Consider the following 21802-nt stretch of genomic DNA (forward strand, 5'->3'; position numbering starts at 1 on the left):
GTTTTGTTGACCAAAGTGGACTGACAAAGCAGAGGTACATTTAAACACACACACACACACACACACACACACACACACACACACACACACACACACACACACACACACACACACACACACAGACACACACACACACTCGTCATGTGAACATAAAACACAGAGTACCATAATGCTCTAGGAAGCACCATAATGTATAATGTACAGCATCAGTGGATACCACCTTCTAAAACATTTTAAATCAAATGTAAACATAAAATAAGATGAAACGAATCCCTAACAAATTTATATCATTTAGTTGTTGAAGTATTTTTATGCAGCTATCCTTCATGATTATGATGGCTATACTTTGTATCAGCTGCGGTAGATGGTTCCCCTTTTACTCCTGAAGTACTTTTTCTCTATAAAAATATATTCAAAATAATTCTGTAATGATGTTTGGGTAGAAAATTTAATGTGGCGGTAGTAGAAATCATATGATATACAAACAGAATAAATGTTTTATCATTTATGCATTTTCTTTAAGGAATGAATGCCTCTGAACTCAAGGTAAGTTTCACAGATATCCTTCCATTGGAGGTCCTTCTTCTGAACACAGGAATATTCATGCTAAACATAACCTTACTTTGAAATCTCTTATTCAGATGTACTAGGAAGGCAATACACTCTGCTTTCAGGATTGGACCTAATATTTATATTTCTGAGCTGTGAAACAACATTACTATTAAATACAGCATATGTGAAAAATTACCTTGAAATGTTCAATGTTTGTGCAAAGCCCTTGTCATTTATAGCATTTACTGTAAACTGCCTGGACTTGCCAAAGTTGGTAATCTGGAATGTGAGGTTGTAATGCTGGTTAGGATAAAGCTGGCCAGCATCTTCTGCCTAAAACAAAAGATGGAGTTTGCATTAGTTAAAACTATGTTAGTATTCAAACATTAAAATTTACTGCAATATTTAGTAAATGTTTTGTGCTTATTTTGGCTAATAAAGGTGATCCTTTATTCTATACACAGGATATCTGTTTGTAAATGGAGTACCTCTTTAGTGCATGATAGCTGTATGTAAACTTCTGAAATGTACATTACATTTCACTTCAGAGTTCCCAGTATGCATATTGATGTTTACAAAGGTTAAGACTCTATACATTTCCTCACTTTGTATTTTAGGTCTTATTTATTTTATTTAATTTTGCTTTTGTTTACCAGTTTGTCTGAGTTTAGTCAAAAAACACTTTTCAGATGAGGCCCAGGGAGAAAAGCTCCTATGTATTACAAACATTTATAAACATACATTTAGTAATATACGTGGACAGACATTAAATAATACACATTAACAATTACACATCAGTTTGTTTAGATTAAATTTATATGAAAATAGAGGCTGCTATTACAATATAAAAGATACTCATGCATTATTAGATGTTGAGCATTTGAAGAGGTGTATTAATGGGATTGTCAAATAGATAATTGAACATGTGATATGTGCTTAGAAAGTCAAAGAAAGTGAGGTGAAGAAATGAATTTGGGCAGAAAATGTTGATATTGTAGTGGAGGCACAGCCGACCTTAGGCATAGGCGAACTAGGTGGCCGTCTAGGGCACTGCTCTAGCAGGGGTGGGCTTTTCCAGTAATCTGGATGGTGTAGGTAGACCAGGTGGTGTGGGGGGTTGCTGTGGAGCCTTTTTTCCTAGGACACCAGTTGACTAAAGGCCATCTCTGTGAAGAGGTGGAGGTGTAATGCAGGTTCAGAGACAATTACATATATGGATGTAATATGGTTTATATTAGAAGTATAGAGGTGGGACTGAGCAATGTCACAAAATAATGTGTAGAGCTGGGAGATGCTATTATTTAGGCATAGGTGAAGACTGGTGCAGGGTATAGGATTCTGAAAGAAGAGAAATTGATGATTTGGCAACTTGAGATAACAGTGGCATTTCTCTCTGAGATGTACAGCAGCAGATGCAGTGATTTGAAAAGTGAAGTTTTGGTTGTGATTTATGTGAGTTTGCATTCTGAATGGATTTCAATGGTAGTGAGATGTGGTTCCACAGTTTAGCTACACTATTTGAATATAGAGAGTCACCTGCAGTACTAGATGATTTGAGTATATGGTTAGTGATTTTTCTCCAGAGTGTAAAATTCTATTGGAGGGAATAATACTGTATTAAGTTCTTTAGGGCTGGACAATTTTCTGGCTTATAGAGAAGTCTATGTATTGTAGTTTGTTGATAAAGAGCTAGGTGATGTAATTCTAGCCAGCTTAATTCTATGATGGCTACCCAGTGGTATGTTCTATTGTAGTTTACTGCAAATTTGGCTATTTTATTATAACATTGCTCAAGTATGGACAGTTGTGAGACTTGGGGTAGCATAGTCAGTACATAGATGCTTTATGGATATTTGTACTGTCCGTGAATGAGAGTAGCTCAGCTGTTATTCATAGAAGCTACTTATACTAACGTGTGATGGCACAAATAAGTTTAAGCAAATTAAGTCATAATGAGATGTAAATGAAAAAGGATGCAACTCAGCATATGCTAATGCAGCATTGCATCACCTGTTTGTAATTAGTAGTGGAATTTTCCCACTTTTCTTTGGTGTCTGCACACACATTGTATAAACAGGTGTCTCGCTAATCCTATTTACTTTGCAGTACATTAAAATGCTGTCACTTGCTGCTAGCCTTGTTATTTCAAGGTGTGAGTTGTTTGTTCCCAGCAATACTTAACATGCCAAACAAGGCAGAGATACAACCTGGGGTAACTCATAACTTTGATAATCAGGAGCTGCTTGACAGGTTCAGAGTGAACAGGGACATTATAATGATCTTAGTGGGTATATATAACCTCCATAGCAGTACTGGAGGAATACATTAACTTTCTATCCCTGTGGATACTGAGGTATGTATAGCTCTCATTATATTTGTTACAGGGACCTTCTAGAGATGACTGGGGACACATTGGGAATCTCACAGGCTTCTGACGATGATATTTCAGCAGTTCCTGGATGTACACTTGGCACATGTGGCTCAGTGCATCTAATTCCTGGTGTCACCTCAGGGCCGAGCCAGGACTATGTGTGCCTGTTATGGGCTGGTACATTTCCATGAGGTACTCAGTGCATTAGATTACACCCATGTTGCAATTAGGGTCCTTCTTGCCCACAGGGGAAGTGGTACCACAATAAGAAAGGCTACCATTCCATCAATTGCCACGTAGTGCGTGACACATGAGAATGCATCACCAAAGTCTCTGCCCAGTGTCCTGCAGTGCACATGATTCCAATATTTGGCATAGTAGCTCACTGACGTTTCCTACTTAGTTTGATGTGGTCATCTTGTTGATAAGTAGAACATATATGTTTTATATTGTATTTAAGTAGTTATCTATGGTAAAATATATTGCTGAATGGTAAATCACTTTTCCTTTGCCCTCCCTTTCTCTCTCTCCTTTTTTATTTCTTCTTGTTTTTCACCTGATGCTGGATATCCACTTTAGCCATGGCTCATGACACCAGTGTGAAATCCAAGTGAAGCTGCAGAGGAGACCTACAGCACATCCTTGTCCCAGACCTGTATTGCCATTGAGAGGGTCTTTGGCTTCCTGAAAGCCATTTCAGGTTCCTGGATGAGTCTCGGAGTGCCATTCAGTGTGACTTACCTACTGCAGACAGGATGTTTACTGCATGTTGCATTCTGTATAACATGATCATGCTTTGGTCAGGAGGGAAAGTGACCCATGCTTCACTGCAGCTCCCAGTTCCAGTCCCACTGTGACTAACGATGACCAGCTGGCAGCAGTAGTAGGAGACCCCCTGCAGCAGGCTCATACACAGCATACAGCTGTGCAGGTAAAGACACAGCGTCTAGTGCTAAACTATGGACCATGACATTCAGGTTAGTGGTTCATTTATTGTAAAAACAAACACACAGAGTATAATTGATGTATCATTTGATATTTGTGAGCTATGCTGTGTGGTACATGGTCTGCTGTTACTGTTCATCTGACATTCTTTCTCATCTTAAAATATCTTTCTTTCATAATAGATGTTTCATATTATTGTTTGTAGAAGTCATGCTTGAGTGCTCACTGACTCCTGCTCAGTGATGTTATAAGGAATCATCTAAATAATGATCATCATTATAACTGTTCTGCAAAATGCATTCTGCTGAAGTGGTGTACATAAGTATGCATGTACTGAATATTCTCATTTGGTATAATTAGTAAAAAACTGCCATTTCAATATTTGATGAGTTCGTGCAATGCATTTGAATGAAAATGTATCATAATGTTTTTATATTTTGCAATTTCTTATCAGATTAATTATGTTGTTTGCTGGGGTACTGCCCATTAGATTATTTTGTGCTGTCATACACAATAATTAGCGACTTCAGAGACAAAAAATATAATTTGTGCAGTGATGAAAGTGAAGTGCCAGCGATGTTTGCTTAAATGACTGGATACTCATTTTAATTTGTAATTTGCTTATTACTGTGTTTCCATGAAATGCTGTTTACTAACACCTTACAGGTGTAGAATGGCAGCTGTAGGAATGTAAATGCATAGAACACAGGTGTTAATGGCAGCTGTAAGAATGTAAATGCATAGAGCACAGGTGTTAACGGCAGCTGTAGGAATGTTAATGCATAGAGCACATGTATTAATGGCAGCTGTAGGAATGTTAATGCATAGAGCACAGGTGTTAATGGCAGCTGTAGGAATGTTAATGCATAGAGCACAGGTGTTAATGGCAGCTGTAGGAATGTTAATGCAGAGAGCACACGTGTTAATGGCAGCTGTAGGAATGTTAATGTATAGAGCACAGGTGTTAATGGCAGCTATGTCATCCTGTTATATCATACAAATTTCTTCCTCTGGTCCCTCAGGTTCTAAGCAGTTGTAAAGTGTCCCAACCCTCCTGCCCCATTTTTTTTTGTTATATGTTCTTCTCCTTCTAGCTAAACCATTCAACAGTCTTTATGAAGGTCAAACTGTAAGTAACAGAACTGTCAAATTGAATTCACGGTAGTTTAAGATCAGATGAGTCATTTGCATATTCTAAGGATGGGCTAGATGACAGTGGAAGTGAGTTTACAGAGGGGCTGTCATGAGACCTGTATGGTGACTTGGTGTAATGTTGTGACCCAGTAGATGCAAGGCGACCCTGCAGACACTGATCTGACAGTGCTTTGTGAATGTGGTTGGGACCTTGAATAAGAGGTTCTGCTAGGTGTTGATGAACAGTGACGTGGCCTGCATGAATTTCATTCTGATTGTAACCCCTGACTAGTCACATTACTTTCCTGAGAAGCACTTGGGGTCTCATGTGATCTGCCCCCACAGGCCTGGACAGTACCCTGTCCTTTTCCCCTTCCAAGAGTGACTCCTTTTTGAGTCTGGTAAGTCCAAACTATAGTGATGAATGGAGGTGGCCACGGATGCTTTGTGTGCCACTATACTGAGCATCAGTGTGATCATGACATTATCCCTACTCTGTGCCCTTTTGAGGTGGTGCTGGAAATCCTCATGCATGCCCTGGAGGGTTCTGACCATTTCCAGATTACTCTTTGTGACAATGCTCTGAGTACTAACATGGCACATTTGCTGATCAGCCAATGCTTTTCATGTTTCCTGGGGAAGCTGTAAGGTGTCAGTGTAGACACTGTTACCTGTGAGTCCCTGCCATTAGCCTTCAAGTGTCCATTTGGGTTGGGAGATACTGGTGTAGAGATGCAGGGGTGTTCCTCCTGTACAACTGTGAATGTAATGTCAGCATGTGCTTGACTTTGTGATGCACTGTCACTTCCTGCAAATTTGCTAACATGTTGTGGGGTGAGATCCTGCCACTGAACTTGGAGACGCCTTGCCACTTTCCTCAAGCCGCCTGATAAATATAACTATGTTTTCATCATCACTACCACCAACAACCATTCTGCTGCTGATATCCTTCATACTCATTGGTATGGTGGAAATATTTGTTTCTGATGCAGACCTTGTAAAAAATTATCAGAAACATGTCTCATAATGATATAGCATACAATAATGTATGCCTATTTAGGGGCTGTGGGGGACACTTAGCATGCACACCAACTACACTGCAATTTTGTGCTGATGTAGAAGGTTCACTTAGTAATAGTATTTGTCATTTGTTTAATGCAATCATTTGTTGTCAGCATTTAGTTCTCTATATGAATATATGGTATTGCTTTTAAGCTGACCATCATGAGCAGATATGTGTTGTTGCTGCAGACATTGGTAGTAGCCAGCGTCCACACTGATTATTCCAGTGCCTCCATCATCTGTGTCATACTCATTCCTATGGATGGAGAAAAGGTATTCCTCATCTGATATTAATTGGATAATTGTTGGTGGCCTCCCTGTACTCATATGGGCAATTACATTCTGCCTTCTCTTGCTTCTAGAACATTCTACCAGATCATTTGCCCTCTTCTCATACTATGTTAATGTGCAGTGTCTGCCACCCACTGAATTAATGTCAAGGACAACTTGATTCCAGGCTTTTGTCCTGTCAGCTTGTATGGGCCCCCCTTTACCAAACAGATGCTTCCCATATGTCCTAAGGGTTGTCATGAGGTCACAATGTTCTTCATGGCTGAAGTTATTCTTTCTCTGTCTTAATCCCTTATTTTGCATCATCACTGCAGATTAAAAAAAAAAAAAAAGGACACACTCATGCACAAAAAACTTTTGGATATAATCATAATTCAAACTACACAACACTGCCCATGTATGCTTGCAATCCTCCAAAAAAAGTTAGGTGACACAGACCTCATACCTATATACACATACAGTCAAGGCAAGTGAAGTTGTGCTATAGCATTAATTGCAATACATTTGTGTCAATAAAGCAAACATTCATATCATAAATATAAAGCAAATACTCAGTTCATCTTTCATTCATTAGTGACATCCTGAAATCCTCCAGCAAAGACATGTACATAGAGCCAAGAAAACATCCTCATCACAGCAGTAATTTACAACTTATTGACTGTATTTCTATGATGCATGTACAATCACTAAATTATACCAAAATAATGACTTTCCTCAGTGATCATTAATTATTTCCACTGCTACTGTTTTACTGAATTCCTACTTCCCAAATGACAGCTCCACACTATTCATCAATAGCTGTCATAACATGCACATGATATTAGTAAAAGCAACATTTCCTTAATTTAACTCAATACTTTACATATTTATTAGTGCTTTTTATTAAATTATAATATTTTTATAGTGCATGGAGTGAGCTGATTACGCTCCAATATTCATAAAAAGACAAACAAGTTAAGAACTAAAGTGGTGTGGGACCCAACCTTAACAAATGTTAAGCACCCCCTGCTAAAGTTTTTAGTCTCAGGTCTCATGCTAGGCAGTAAAATATGTCATACTGACCAGCAAATGACAGCAGTGGAACAAAATATTTGTTTCTGTCTGCTATCCACAGGAATAAGGTGTCCCTTCCTAAACTTAGAAAATAGCTGAAATAACATGATGTGTGTTCGCCTGCATTTTGCGAAGAATACTAACATTGAAACTAAAATGTATATCATTATTTAGTGACTTCAGTCCTCAGTGGTTTGTCCAAAAACCACAAAATTTATGAAGAACAGATGAAAAATATGAAGCCAAAACGTGTACATTCTGAGAAAATGTGAACAGCTGAGAGGCATGAAAGGTGAGTGTAAATATAATGGACTGCATTACACTGCCTTTCTGAAAGCAAATGGTAAGTGCTTTATGGCTTTGAAAGATGGCAAAACACAACTTTTTTTTACTGTAACTAGTAGTACATGGAGCAGATAAAGCTCCATACATGACAAAGAATTATGATTGTGCCACCAATCATAACCTAATATTATGTGTCCTCAACATGGATGCCAAGATTCACCTCTCATAGTGAATTTCGTGGGATCCATGTCTTGAACACATAATAAGCAGGTTAGGATCGATGACTTGGCCATAATCCTCTATGTTATTATTTTCTTAGTTTAAAAAGTATTCCGTTTCCTAAGACATTTATTACCTAACTTGAATAAAGGAAATTTAATTTGTTGGTATTCAACTTTATCTGCATAAATTCATGTCTGTTTACATGCTTTGTATGAAAATTAGGCTCTTTTACATTCATCTCTATGAACTGTAGTAATTTGGGGATGTATACAGACACTTTTGGATGTAGATCCGCCTAGAATGCTCATGAATGTGGATTGAGACTCCTATATACATCCTGTGGATTGCTGCAGAGTCTGCAGCCATCTGCAGGACATGTAAGCCCTCCATAGCATTCATCAGGAATGCACAAATATGCTCAGTTATGCTGAAATGTGAAAATATTCAGATAAAACAAACTGGAGTATTAACACAGCAATACAGTTTAATTTCTTCCCATATGACCTCCTCTGATGCACCTTGTCACTTCTATACGCTAAAAAATATATAAAAAGTGCTCATCAACCACATAGGCAGATGTATTTATGCATCCTACTACAAAATAAATAAATAAATAAATACATCCTTGATGCTACAGTGAAGCAGAGTATAACATTCACGTGTTATACTTCCAAATGATAGCTAAGGCAGTGTTTACTAGCAATTATAAGTATTACATAATGGAATCTATTATTGCATATTTTTATGCACATATAAGTCAAATTAGAATGTATTCCTTCAAAAAACTATGTGTGTGACAAAACATTTTGGTTAAAGCAAACTCACCAATAATGACAGTGCCTGCTGTAAAGCACCTGCTGATTAACTGGGTTTAGTTAAAGTAGTGTCACACCCCAGAGGGCATGGTTCTAAAAACTTGAACCAAGCCCTGCTCATACTTTCTTCATTCTAGTACTGTCTCTTCTAGTTATGGCAACACCTGTTAAGGAATGAGGCTGCCCTCCAAGATGGTCAGATAAAGAGACCAAAGTAGTGCTCTACTTTCTGAAGGAGTCTTACCTGGATAAGATCAAGGCATGCACTAGGGGTCATGACTGGAAAAAAATCAGTATCTGGAAGGAGTTGGGTGAACTCCAGAACCCCTGTCATGGATCACCTGCTCTGGCCAGCAGTGCTGTCACAGGTACCACGACCTGAAAAATCATAGTCCGGACCAGCAGACTGAGTGGGTAGATTAGGTAGAGGCAAGAAGGGAAGAGTTTTATAGTAAGTATAACATTTTTGGGGGGGGGGGGGTATTTAACATAGAAGAAATATGTATATCTGCCTAACTATATCTGTAAGGTTATTATAATAATTGGATATAAAGCCTGCACATATATGTACACAGATTTGCATCAGCATGGAAATATGTGATGCTTGTGCTATGAAAATAATTGGCTGTAAAGACAGAAATGTCAAATATGTATGACTAAAATAATAATCTATATATACGTCTGAAAAACACAGGTATACATCTGCATAAGTACTTTAACAACTACTTGTTTGTGTCTTTAGGCAGAAAGAAAAATATGTTTGCATTTGCATACCTTATTTCATTTTGTGTTACCTTAGTTAGCTGTTAAATTACATGCTGACAATTTGTCTTGGCTAGGAATTATTTCACAGTGTATTAATTGTACAGGAAAGTCTCTTCTTTTCAGAATTGTGTGTGTACAAGATGGCTGATATCAGTCAGGCACTACACCCTAGTCAGACTGGAGGTTGGGGGAAGGTTTGTGTGGGTTGCTGTACTGTGAAGTGAATGTCTAGCAGATACATTACTGAGAAATAACCAATGTTATTAAATATGTATTACTTTTGCATATGCTTTTAAATCATCACTTTATATGCTTAGAATTGTCCAGGATGAAAACTATTAAGCACATATTTTAAACAGCTTAGGATATGAACACTTCCATAGCTTCCTACATTGTTCAGTGTGCCTACATATTCATGCTGAACCAAATTCAGACACTGTTACATGCAAAGCATAAATATTAAAAAAAGGTAAAATTAGCAAGTATGAGAACTCAGATAGTATTATACATTTGAGCAAATACATGGATAAGCAAATAATGCAATGAAGGCCATGACTTAGAAACTATGATAGTAAAGTTGCATGTACATGGCAAAAAATTTGAAATGCAGGTAAACAAGAATTATATTTTTTCTTCTCCATACATATTCATTTAACATTTTCACCAACACCCTCTCTCCATCCACACAAATACAGGCCACCCTAATACAAAATGACAATGATTCCACTCTCATTTGCACATCTGACTACATGGAACACCTCCAAAAAATTACTCAAGAAGCTTTAACAGCCATAGAAACATGGCTTCTTAACTCACAACTCATGCTCAACCCAAAAAAGACCAAACTACTACTTTTTCCCCCAAATCCCTCTCTCTTGAAAAAAAAAAACAAAATTTAAAGACCTCTCTCTTGATAATACAATCATTGAAGTTACTTCTCATTGCAAATTATTAGGGGTGATAGTGGATGATAATCCTACATTTGACCTACGTATACAAAATTGCATAAGAAAAACTCATCAAAAACTTTGGATGCTTTACAGAGCCAAAAACATTCTCTCCTATGGTTACCACCTGTCCCTCTTTGCGAGGGACAGTCCCACTTTGGACAGTTGTGTCCTGTGAAAAAAACTAAAAAATGGCAAATGTCCTGAGATTTTTAAGACAAAATATATTTCTTAAGATTTCTTTAATAGTTGCATAAAAGTTATTTTGTATCTGGAACAGATAAATATTATATGAAATAGCATAAGCAACTCAAACTCTACAAAAATAAGCTTTCATTCTGGCAAAAATGTAAAATTGTGTCCTTTGCACTAGCCTTGGGTATGTTGTGTCCTGCAAAATCTCACATTCCTACAACAAAAAGTCCCACTTTGGGCATTTGAAAAGGTGGCAACCCTATTCTCACCAACACAACTAAAACTACACTTGCCAATACTTATCTCCTCTGAACACTTCTTTATGGCATTCCCACCCTTACCAACCTCCAGGCTTCACAAAAATTAAAACTTGAACAGTGCTATAACAAAGTTACTAAATTTCCAGCATGTACCCCTTTCAGAACCCACCACTGTATAGCACTAAAAAGCCTAAATTGGTTAGGACTGCCTCATAAACTATTATATAGACAACTTCTTACCACCTATAAAATTATTCAGCATCGAACCGCCTGTCCAGCACTAAAAAACATTCTACATAACTTTGTTCCCAGTCGGTCATTGCACTCCACTGACCAAAACCTCCTGTCTACAAACCTATTAGATCTGCTGGGCATAGTCTGTACTTGTACAAGGTTGCTAAGGCCTGGAATTCCTTACCTGTAGCCGTCAGGTAAATACTCTTCCTTCCATCTTTCAAAACCACTCCTAAAGATTTCCTAGCTAAAATCTGGCACTGCTCTTGCTAAAAACCAGGATAAACTATATCCCTAAATGTGAAAAAGTACCTTTTCATTTCTTATATCTTCTTACTCTCCCTTCTTCATTTGCTTCCTTACTTCTATCAATTTCTCTTCTCTGGCTTTCGTCTCTCAACATACCATAAGCTTCTGAAAGGGGTCCCATTAGCCTGACAAGCTTGGTCTGCATGGCCAAGGAATGTATCATCTTGGAGCTTATAAACAAAGACATTGGTAATCTCCAAACCCTGGACCCCACTCAGTTTGGGTTTGTAAAAGTCTACTAAACCTGATTGACCTCTTTGAAGCAGTCAGTAGAGCTGTAGATGAGGGCAAGGTAGTGCACACAGCCTATCTTGACCTCACCAAGGCTTTTGATACCATCCCCCACTCTGGAATTATAGATAAACTCACTAAACTTGGCATAAATCCCTATGCCACAAGATGGGTGGCCAACTGGCTCACTGGCAGAACCCACACAGTAAAAGTAGCAGACTTCAAGTCCGACTTCAGACCAGTGATGAGTGGAGTACCACAGGATTCGGTCCTGGGTCCTCTTCTATTTGGCATCTACTTTTCTGAAGTGCAGGCCAACACAGAAGGTCTTTGGCTAACAAAGTTCACAGATGACTGCAAACTGGGAGCCATAATAGAATCATCTGATGTAGGCATTCTACAAAAGGGCCTCACAGAGACAGATGTTTGGTGTCAAAGTCATGGCCTCAAGCTCAATGCCAAGAAGTGCACTGTCATCCCCTTTGGGAAAAACCTGGTACCCATGAACTACTACACAGGCAGTAGCTCACTAAACACTGAAAGTGTGATGAGACCTCGAGATACAGGTGGACAATAGTCTCTCCTTTGATAACCACATTGTCATAGTAGTCAGGAAATTCTTCTACATGGCACACCTCATCACAAAAGGGTTCTCCTCTAGAAAAAAGGAGGTCATTGTTCCTCTCTACTCATCCCTCATCAGACCCATTATAGAGTACAATGCCCCATTTGGCATGTATCTCACAAGACACCTACAACAATTGGAAAGGTCACAGAAATACATCACTAAGAGGATTGCCCAGCCTCAAACAGATGCTATATGCAGATCATCTCAAAAAACTCCAGCTCTACTCTGTCACATATCGCCTACTCAGAGGCGATCTCTGCCTAATATATGTCAAACCCAGAGCTGTTGGACATGCTCCACAGACCTAAACCTTGTCACCACAATAGACAGAACATGCTGGAGAGATAGATTATTGTCCCAGAGACTTCCCATACTCTGGAACAAACTACCCATTCATTTCAAGCAAAGCTCCTCATTGGCCCTCTTTAAGAAAAATCTTGACGACTGGATGGGAAATAGAAAATTCACCCCGGGGATCACTTCTATAGCACTGCTTGACAGGAGCACAGGAAAATAATTTTCTTGGGTGGTGAAAGCCAGGGAACCTTTTTGGCTAGGCATATATAGGCCCCAGGGCCGATAGCCTAGTACCTACCTATGAACCTATAAGCCTGTTTTTCCCTCACTTCATATTGCAATTCTTGATTGTATTTGACTAACTTACCTTTAATTTACCTACAAACTGTCTTAAATTTCTATAAATATTAAATGATTGTCAAATAACTTGTATCAGTTCTTAACCAATGTTTTTATATTATCATTAATTTGTTATAATTATTTAAACTGCAGATGTTTTTGTTTTAGTTTTCAAGGTTGTAAAATTACTGTTCTTACAATGTTTTGCCATAATGAAGAGCTTTTCTCCCTGGGCCTCCTTTGAAAATGGGCTTCTACCTAGTCAAACTTTCCTGGTAATCAAATGCCAGTAAATAGATAGATAGATAGATAGATAGATAGATAGATAGATAGATAGATAGATAGATACAGCTGAGGTGGAGATTTCGTATAGCAGGAGACAGCAGGTGTAGCAGCTAGAGCAGATGACCTAGTCCCCTGCTAAGCCTGAATAAATTAGTATATAATAATTCTGTGTTTAACTTATTTCAATATGAGGAAATAATGAACAATAAGCCATACAGAATTATCTGAACCGAAACAGTGCATTCAGTACATTTCTGCAAGCAAGCCAGAAACAGATGCCACTACATAAGTACAGTAGTTCTGTCTTTAACTGATTTTATTATGTATATAAAGAAATTACTGATAGATAGCAAGAGTCAAACAGATTTCAGTATGTAAGTGCAGAAACTAATGTCATTAAAGTATATAAGCAAATTACTGACAGATATTATTAGCTGAAGGAATAGATTGCATTCAGTACAGTACTGCAAGCAGGACTGATATAAGTGCAGTACTTCTGTCAATCAGTATTGGAAGCAAATGCATATCAGGAAAAAATGCAGTAGCATAGCTAGGGTGGGGAGAGAGGGACAACAGCCCTGGGTACAAAGTGTTGGGGGTGGGGTGCAATCAGCCAATCTGGATCTCTCTTTGATGCAATACCAGCTTTTAAAAGCTAGTATCACATTAGCAGTGAAACCTAAATGCTGTAGTGCTCCTTGTGTGGTCTAAATTGCAGAAAGCAGTTTGTTACAGTTTAAAAGTAAAAAATAAGAAAATCTCTCTCTCTCTTTTTTTTTTTTTTTTATTTAAACCTGAGCACATTAGCACTCCATGCCAGGCATGGTATTGGTTTGCTAAATTTGTAGCATGCCGGTTGCTAGAGAATAAAAGAAGCATTTTTTTTAACTATAATATGAGCAGCAAAGTGCTCTGTGCAAGCAGGGTATAAACTGTTGCAGCTGTTTTCTACATTTATGCTTTCTACATTTATAGCAAGTAGTTTGCTACAGTTTAAAAGAGGAAATTTTTTTAAAATAAAATATGTGAAAGTAATGATAGGGCAGGAACAGAACTGGGACATGATTGGCTGGGGAAGGAGGAAAGGGGTATTTCGTGCATTTGGCCTCCTGGTTAGTGTGCCTTGTAAAAGTAATGGCCATTTTTTTTTTTTTTCCTCTGTAGTGGAAGACTGTGTGCATGCTCTGACAGAAATACTGAGTGAGCAAAGTGATATAACCAAGAAAATGATTTTTTTGGGCTGTGATTCAGGATCCAAGTTGTCTAGACATAGAAATGCCTTGCTGGGTTTAATTCTGGTGGCTGCAAAAAAAAGTAATTACTAGCAAATAGAAATCAAAGTGTAAACCAATCATGTTAGAAGGAGTAAATATAGTAAAAGAGAGGGAAGAACTGGAAGTGGGATCTTTAGAAAACGATAGACAAAATGGGAACTGGGAATTGTGGAAACAATACAGGCAGAATAATGTTTTGGAGGAGGAATGAGGTTTAAGGGAAGGCAGGAATTGAATGGGTTTTGTAATGTTCAATTGACAATGACTGTATAGAAGATTATTGCATAAAGTTTATAACTGAAAATATGTCAATATGGTTGCTTTCATTTACGTAAATGCATGATTGCCTAAGTCATAAGTGATAATTCAATAAAGATGTTTTTTGGATAAAAAAAAAGGATCATACCCAATAAAGATTTTTTTTTGTTAAAAAAAAGCAAACCAAGGATTGCACCCAAAGAACATGGCTCATATGATGAAGCACCTGTTTACTACAAATGATTCCTTCCTTTACGCCATAACTACTCTGAGAAGCAGGACACACACCCAAACACACGCACGTGCGCGCGCACACACACACACACACACACACACACACACACACACACACACACACACACACACACACGCACGACCATCAATCACAGCCAGTCATATGACTGCATACATTCTGATGTTTGCTTGCAATAAAATGAATGAACAAATATATGAAAAATGACCAAGAAGTGTATTTCAGCTCATTACTCTGAGAACCATACAATGCATTCGACTGCACACCTCATTGCCCTCCTAACTTCTTACCTCAAGAATCAAAAGCAAAAACCCAAGAATCAGGAACACATTTTAAATCTTTCTCATATACTTAGAAAGTTGCATTAACAAGCACTTTTGGAAGTATACAAAGTCTGAAACTTACATACATAACATTTAATGACTTTAATCCACAACAATTTTACAGAAGGACAATTTTTTACAATGAACAGACCAGAATATTTATCATTTTATTTGCTCAAGAATTCTGGGCAAAAGCAAAAATAATTGGAGGCAGGGCCCAAAAGGGACAAATTTTAAATACTGTTTTTATATATTTGTTGACCAGGTAAACCCACGATAGAAAGTGTCCCTTTTCTGAGGTGCCCTAAGAGTACTTTCTGAGTGACTTACAGTTGCACTAGGTGAATGGATGTGGAAGAATTGAAACCTTGCACCTTTATCATCAGCAAGCAATTTGTTAACAGCTCAGAGCCACAAGTCCTTGAACTGTAACTCATTTAAAAGGTTAACAGAACTACAAGAGGTGTTGCTTGGACATGCACTTCCCAGACTGTCATTAACTATGAAACTCTAACAACTGATTTACTAAAAAATAAATAAATACAAGAGCTAAGGAAGGTCTGACAGGTGTTGTGGAGGATTAAGACTCTTAATGTGCTTCCTCAAGATTACAGGGTTTGATTTTTTTCTACCTCCAACTGAGTGACTCTGAGGACATTTCACAAAACACACACACACACACACACACACACACACACACACACACACACACACACACACACACACACACACACACACTCTTCCCTGCTGACTGCTTATACATGTGACTAGTAACCGCTTTCCTAAAGATACTTAAGTCATTAATCTCCTCATCAGAAGATGCCTCCCAAGTAACTGCTTATACATGTTTGCAGTAACCACTTTCATAAAGACACTTCATTAATTGCACTGTGAGAAATTAATATGCATGTGCATTAATGCAAACTGGGTATTATTATCCCATCATGAATCTCCCAGCAGTCAAGCATTTCTCCTTGAATAAATTCTTTGATAAATGCACACCCAGAGTCCTATAATGATTTTTTTCTCCAGTGTCTCATTTCAACAAATTGAAAAACACCAAACCGAATTCCTGGAAGCTCCTTTAAGAACCGAAGAAATTATGGAAGCAATTAAAATTCTAAAAAACAACAAAGCCCCAGGTCCAGATGGCTTCACTTCTTGTTTGTGTCTTTCGGCTTTTCCCGATTAGGGGTCGCCACAGTTTTTATAAAAAATTTGCTTCTAAAATATCTCCTATTCTTCTTAAAATCTTCAAATATATTAGTAAATTTGGATTTAGGAACCTATACCTAAACAATTCTAAAAATATCTTTATTCACAAACCAAATACGGACAAATCTAACCCATCTAACTACAGACCAATTTCGCTTATTAACACAGACATTAAAATCATGACTATGGCTCTAGCAAATAGACTTAAAAATGTCCTCCACACAATCATCTCTCCACAGCAATCAGGCTTCATAAAGGGTAGACAAACCTGGAACAACACACTCACTTTAGATGCAGCCATCCAACTTTCTACAAACCATAAACTTCCCTATTACTTTATGGCACTCGATGCCACAAAAGCCTTTGATAGAGTCAATCATGAATTCCTGTTGCTGACTCTAAAGCAATTTAACTTTCCAACTAATTTTATAAATACAATCAAAATCTTATAAAATTCCTCTTTTACCACTCTATATATTAATAAACTATGTTCTTCTAAAATAAAATTAAATAATGGAACAAGACAGGGCTGTCCCCTCTCACCCTACCTCTTTGACATATATATCGAACCCCTATTTATATACTTAACTCAAAAGACATTTCACCACATTCCCAATATTTTAGGGACAAATCTAGTATTTTCAGCCTTTGCTGATGACCTCATCATATATTTCCAGTTACCTAATACTGACTTAAAAAAATTCAAAACACTATCGAAATCTTCTTGAAAACTTCCAGTTATGAAATTAACCCTTCAAAATCTCTTATTTTTCCAATTAACCCAAGCACTCATAAAGAGCATCTCTTTCCTATAACCCAAATTAAGTTGAAATATACTTTTAAGTACCTAGGGATAATTTTTGACCATAACCATAAGAACTCCTTACAAAATAATCTTGCCAAATTATGGACAAACATTGAAAACGATATATAGACAGGTGGAAGAATATGAAATTCCCCTTTTTATCTAAAATAGCAATTATAAGAATGAACATCCTACCCAGGTTATTATACCAATTTAATGCAACAAACAGCAACATTCCTTTAAACTTCTTCACAAAGATAAACACAACTTTAAATTCATTTGGTTTCCTAAGACCCCACGAATCTCCCTACCAAAATTAATGCTTCCAAAAAATAAATGGGGACTGGGAATACCAGATTTTAGATTATACTACGGCATAATTTGCACCAACAGACTCATGTTAATTGCACACCATAATCCAATTAGCTCTACTCATTTCCCCCAGTGGGTTGGTCTGTGGCATGCACATATAAAGCTGTGTAACATAAATCCCAAATCAATACTTTTCATAAATAAACCTGTGTTAAAAGACATGAAACTACATAAACTAATCAAATATAAAATAAATCTATTCCAGAAGCTCTGCTCTTCACTAGGTCTAACAAACGCACTTATTCTTTTGCAATCCATTCATTTAAATCCAAATCTAAAACTGGGTAATAAAATGACAAATCTTGACAAATTTCCCCAAATTAAAAAAAAATGTAAATGTCTGAGATTTATATGCCATTAAGGATAACTCTGTAAAGGACATAAAAATAAAATTTGAACTTAATAACAAATATACAATAATTCTGAGACAAATCAAAGAGTTAGTATTTACTTTGGGTAATTTCCCTAATGAAGTTCAGGAAGAAATAAACATTGCCCTATCCCTCCTGAAGTGTCTAAAAATTAAAAAGAAAATGTTATCAGTTACATACAGCTTTATCTCAACCATTAAATATCAATCTTCTATTACATTTGCACAGTATTAGAGAAACAAAAACTCAGAACTGACAGAGGTTCACTTCTCCCAAGCAATAAATAATACAACCAGCTTTGTCCCATTCAAGAAATTACTATATACACAATTAATGGTAAATAATAATGCATATTATACCCCGGAGTATCTTAACAGCTTCTTTCCAAATACTTCACCTCTCTGCCCCTTCTGCCCCACAGTGACAGCTGACCTCCTGCATATCCTGTGGTACTGTAAATATGCACAGAGCTTATGGAACTCACTTGGGATTAAATTGAAAAAAATGGGTTATGGGAAATCCACCCTTTCATGGGAATTTGCTATATTGCATGTGGGTCAAAAGGGCCTTCCCACTAATGAAGTAAGAGTGCAGATTGCTCTCTTTATGCTAATTAAGCTTTATATAACACAGATCTGGTTGGACCATTCTAAAACAAACTGGGAAAGTTTTACAAAGATAGCATCCAAGTATATTCTATCCCATAAACCAACTACGGAAAATATTAGCAAACGCATGAAATACCTTAACTTCTGGAGTACATCCTTAGACTGTATCCTGAAGTAATATAAAATGGCTTTAGACCTACTCTCCTATACTAGTACTATGGCTAGTCCTTCCCTCCAAAGGATTTAACTCATTCAATTCCTTTATAGTTACTTTAAAGTGTTGATATAGTAATAATAATAATAGTGTAAGAATGTAGCACTATATGTAAATAGTTGTATATGTGATGTTTTCATATTATCTTCTTTAACTACTGATTTTTCAATTTTGTGCCAGTAACGATAGTTTGAATTACTTGAGTCAAGAATGTCATCTATCTTTTAATAGTATAGTCTCTCCTGTCATATTAAGAAAGTAAGCTTTAAATGTTTTGGTTGGTTATGTGAATGTTTATTGGCCTTATTTGTCTCTGTATGTAGTGCTGCAGTAGCGTTGTCGCCTCACAGTAAGATGTTGTCCTGTTCGATTCTCAGCTAAAGCATCTTCTGTGTGGAGACATGCGTAAATGGGCGTACCTTCGTTGAAGGCTGTGCATCTGAGCTGGCAATTCAGCACGTAAAAATCTACTGCCAATCATTAGCGGACCAGAGTTCCGCTGTGGCGACCCCTAACCAGGAAAAGCCGAAAGACACAACAACATGCTTACCAGTTTCAGTAAAATGTTTTTTGTAAATGTTGTACCAAAATAATGAAACAAAAGTAAAATAAAGCTTTTAAAAAAAAAATCTTTGATAAATGCAGACAAAACTCCTGGGGAGGCCAGGAACTACATCCCAAAAAAGTAAAGAAATGACCTGCCTACAACCAGCAAATCAGTCCTCAACTTAATGTGGGAGGTACTAAGCTTGGACTTTTTTTACTATGGTGTCATCAAAGACGGAAGACCATTCTGGCAACTGGATTAGTCCTAATTATACTTTAATAAAAGCTGAGAAACAAGAGTGATTCCCAATAGTTAGAATATTTAAATAATTTCACAAAACCAAACACAAAATAACAAGGCTGGATGGTTGTTCAGATTGTGATACAGTTGAGTAGCGCAGAGAAGTGTGTGTGCAGGCATGCATGCACGTGTGTGTGTGTCTATGCACAAACGTGTGTGTGAGTGACACAGGCTATGAAGTATATGTCCTTTAATTTGTGTGGAGTACCTTTGCATGTGTCCAGATGATTGTCTCAGTGTTTGTTCAAGGTGTTTGACTGTGCTTCTTTATGTAATGGCTGTGTGCTAGGTAGCCTTCTCTGTCATGGTAGCAACTGGAAATAATTGCAAGCAGGCGCCCACCAGTGTGTGTGTGTGTGTGTGTGTGTGTGTGTGTGTGTGTGTGTGTGTGTGTGTGTGTGCGTGCACTTCTGTATGGTTCTGTCTTTATGTTTGTTGGGAGGATGCATGGCTGTGTGGTGTGTGTGTGTGTGTGTGTGTGTGTGTGTGTGTGTGTGTGTGTGTGTGTGTGCACGCTTTTCTGTATGGTTCTGTGTTTATGTTTGTTGGGAGGATGCATGGCTCTGTGTGTGTGTGTGTGTGTGTGTGTGTGTGTGTGTGTGTGTGTGTGTGTGTGTGTGTGTGTGTGTGTGTGTGTGTGTGTGAATCTAATCTAATAAGCCAATTACTACAATGTGATCAAACAAAATGATCAAAAAATTGTGCATAAGCACTCCCCATAACATTTCATCCCAAAGTTTTCATAAGCACATCCTATACACTTTCAAATAAAATTATGAATAAACAATTCACATACATTTTCCATTTTATTTCAATAAAAATTTATAAAATAGAAAATTAATACTGTATAACATGATGTGTGGTTGTATTGTCCCTCTCCCCTTTTTCTTTGTATTTATTTTATTTATGCATTGCTTTGCCCTTTATTATTTTATTTCTCTCCCATTTTTTCACTTTTCTACAGCTTCAAAATCCCTTGGAGAGACCCAGGCATGTACCTTTCGGGATAGGGATTGCTTACCTTCTGTCCATCTGGGGATGTCCTAGCAGGGATAAAAAAGTGGCACCAGTCCTGCAGGCACACTGGCAAGTGGCAGCGTGGAAACCCCTCACAGAATGGGGCTTCGGGACTTGGCTGAGGATGTCCTGGAAAGCCACTTAAAGCTTTGCTGCAGTGTGTAGAAGGCATGCTGTCCAAGCTGGTGCTGACCACTGCACCACCACAGGCGCCCAACCCCTCAACATTGAGGTCCTTCAATGCCCCACCATCTGGCAGTGGAAATGTTTGAGGCTCAGTGGGCTGGTACTCCTGAAAGTGCTTCAGCCCTTCCTCCCTTATCTTTTCACATGCATCCTCTTACCTATCTTCTACCCACACTACCCTCTTGTATTAAAAATAGAAAAATAAGAAGCTCTATTCCCTGACAAAACACTGTGCCCCTCCTCTCGCACCTTCTTTAGTACAACTTGCCTGATGTTTTTCCTTCAGTGTTCCCCTCTTTGTTGTGTCTCCCCTTTTTCAGTTTATATTATCTCCCCCTTTATATTCTTTAATGAACATATCAGGGTATCCCATAAGGATACACCTTTTTAAAACCTATTAAACACATTTTTTTTTATAATATCAATAATAAAAGCTGCTCGGTTCACAGCTTGCCTCAGGTATTTTAAATGTTAAAAGGTGCATAGCCACACCCGTCTCTAATATTCAAATATATACAAAATATTATGAAGTAATAAGAAGCTTTTGGTTTCATGTAGTCCTTCATGTCTATTTAATCCTTGAATTTGGATGCCTTACACTTCTGCTGTAATTAGGCATGTTTTTCAAAACACATTCGCTTTTTCTTATTCATTGCAAATGTGCTACGTTTAGCTTATTTATATTTGAGGATAGTGGTATTTTTTGCTCATAGCCATTATGTACATGTGAAATGCCAGACTATGAATACCACCCTTGAAGTTTAGTGAAGATTGGGGCAGCATAGAAGAGAGATGGCAGTAGGAAAGCAGAGGCTATATATTTTTTGTCTATGTCAGTG

General features: G+C 37.6%; 1 protein-coding gene across 1 annotated transcript in view; it reads right to left on the bottom strand.

Moving 5' to 3' along the window:
- Positions 1–744: 744 nt before the first annotated feature.
- LOC122810673 (von Willebrand factor A domain-containing protein 7-like) overlaps positions 745–21802 on the bottom strand; it is a 172309-nt gene continuing 151251 nt past the window's right edge. The window contains exon 11 of the mRNA XM_044082242.1: positions 745–885. Coding sequence (XP_043938177.1) covers positions 745–885 — 141 coding nt within the window. The remainder of the gene's footprint in view (positions 886–21802) is intronic.

This window comes from Protopterus annectens, chromosome 9.part0 (genome assembly GCF_019279795.1).
Source record: "Protopterus annectens isolate FY-2018-M chromosome 9.part0, PAN1.0, whole genome shotgun sequence".
In the NCBI taxonomy this organism is placed as follows: domain Eukaryota; kingdom Metazoa; phylum Chordata; order Ceratodontiformes; family Protopteridae; genus Protopterus; species Protopterus annectens.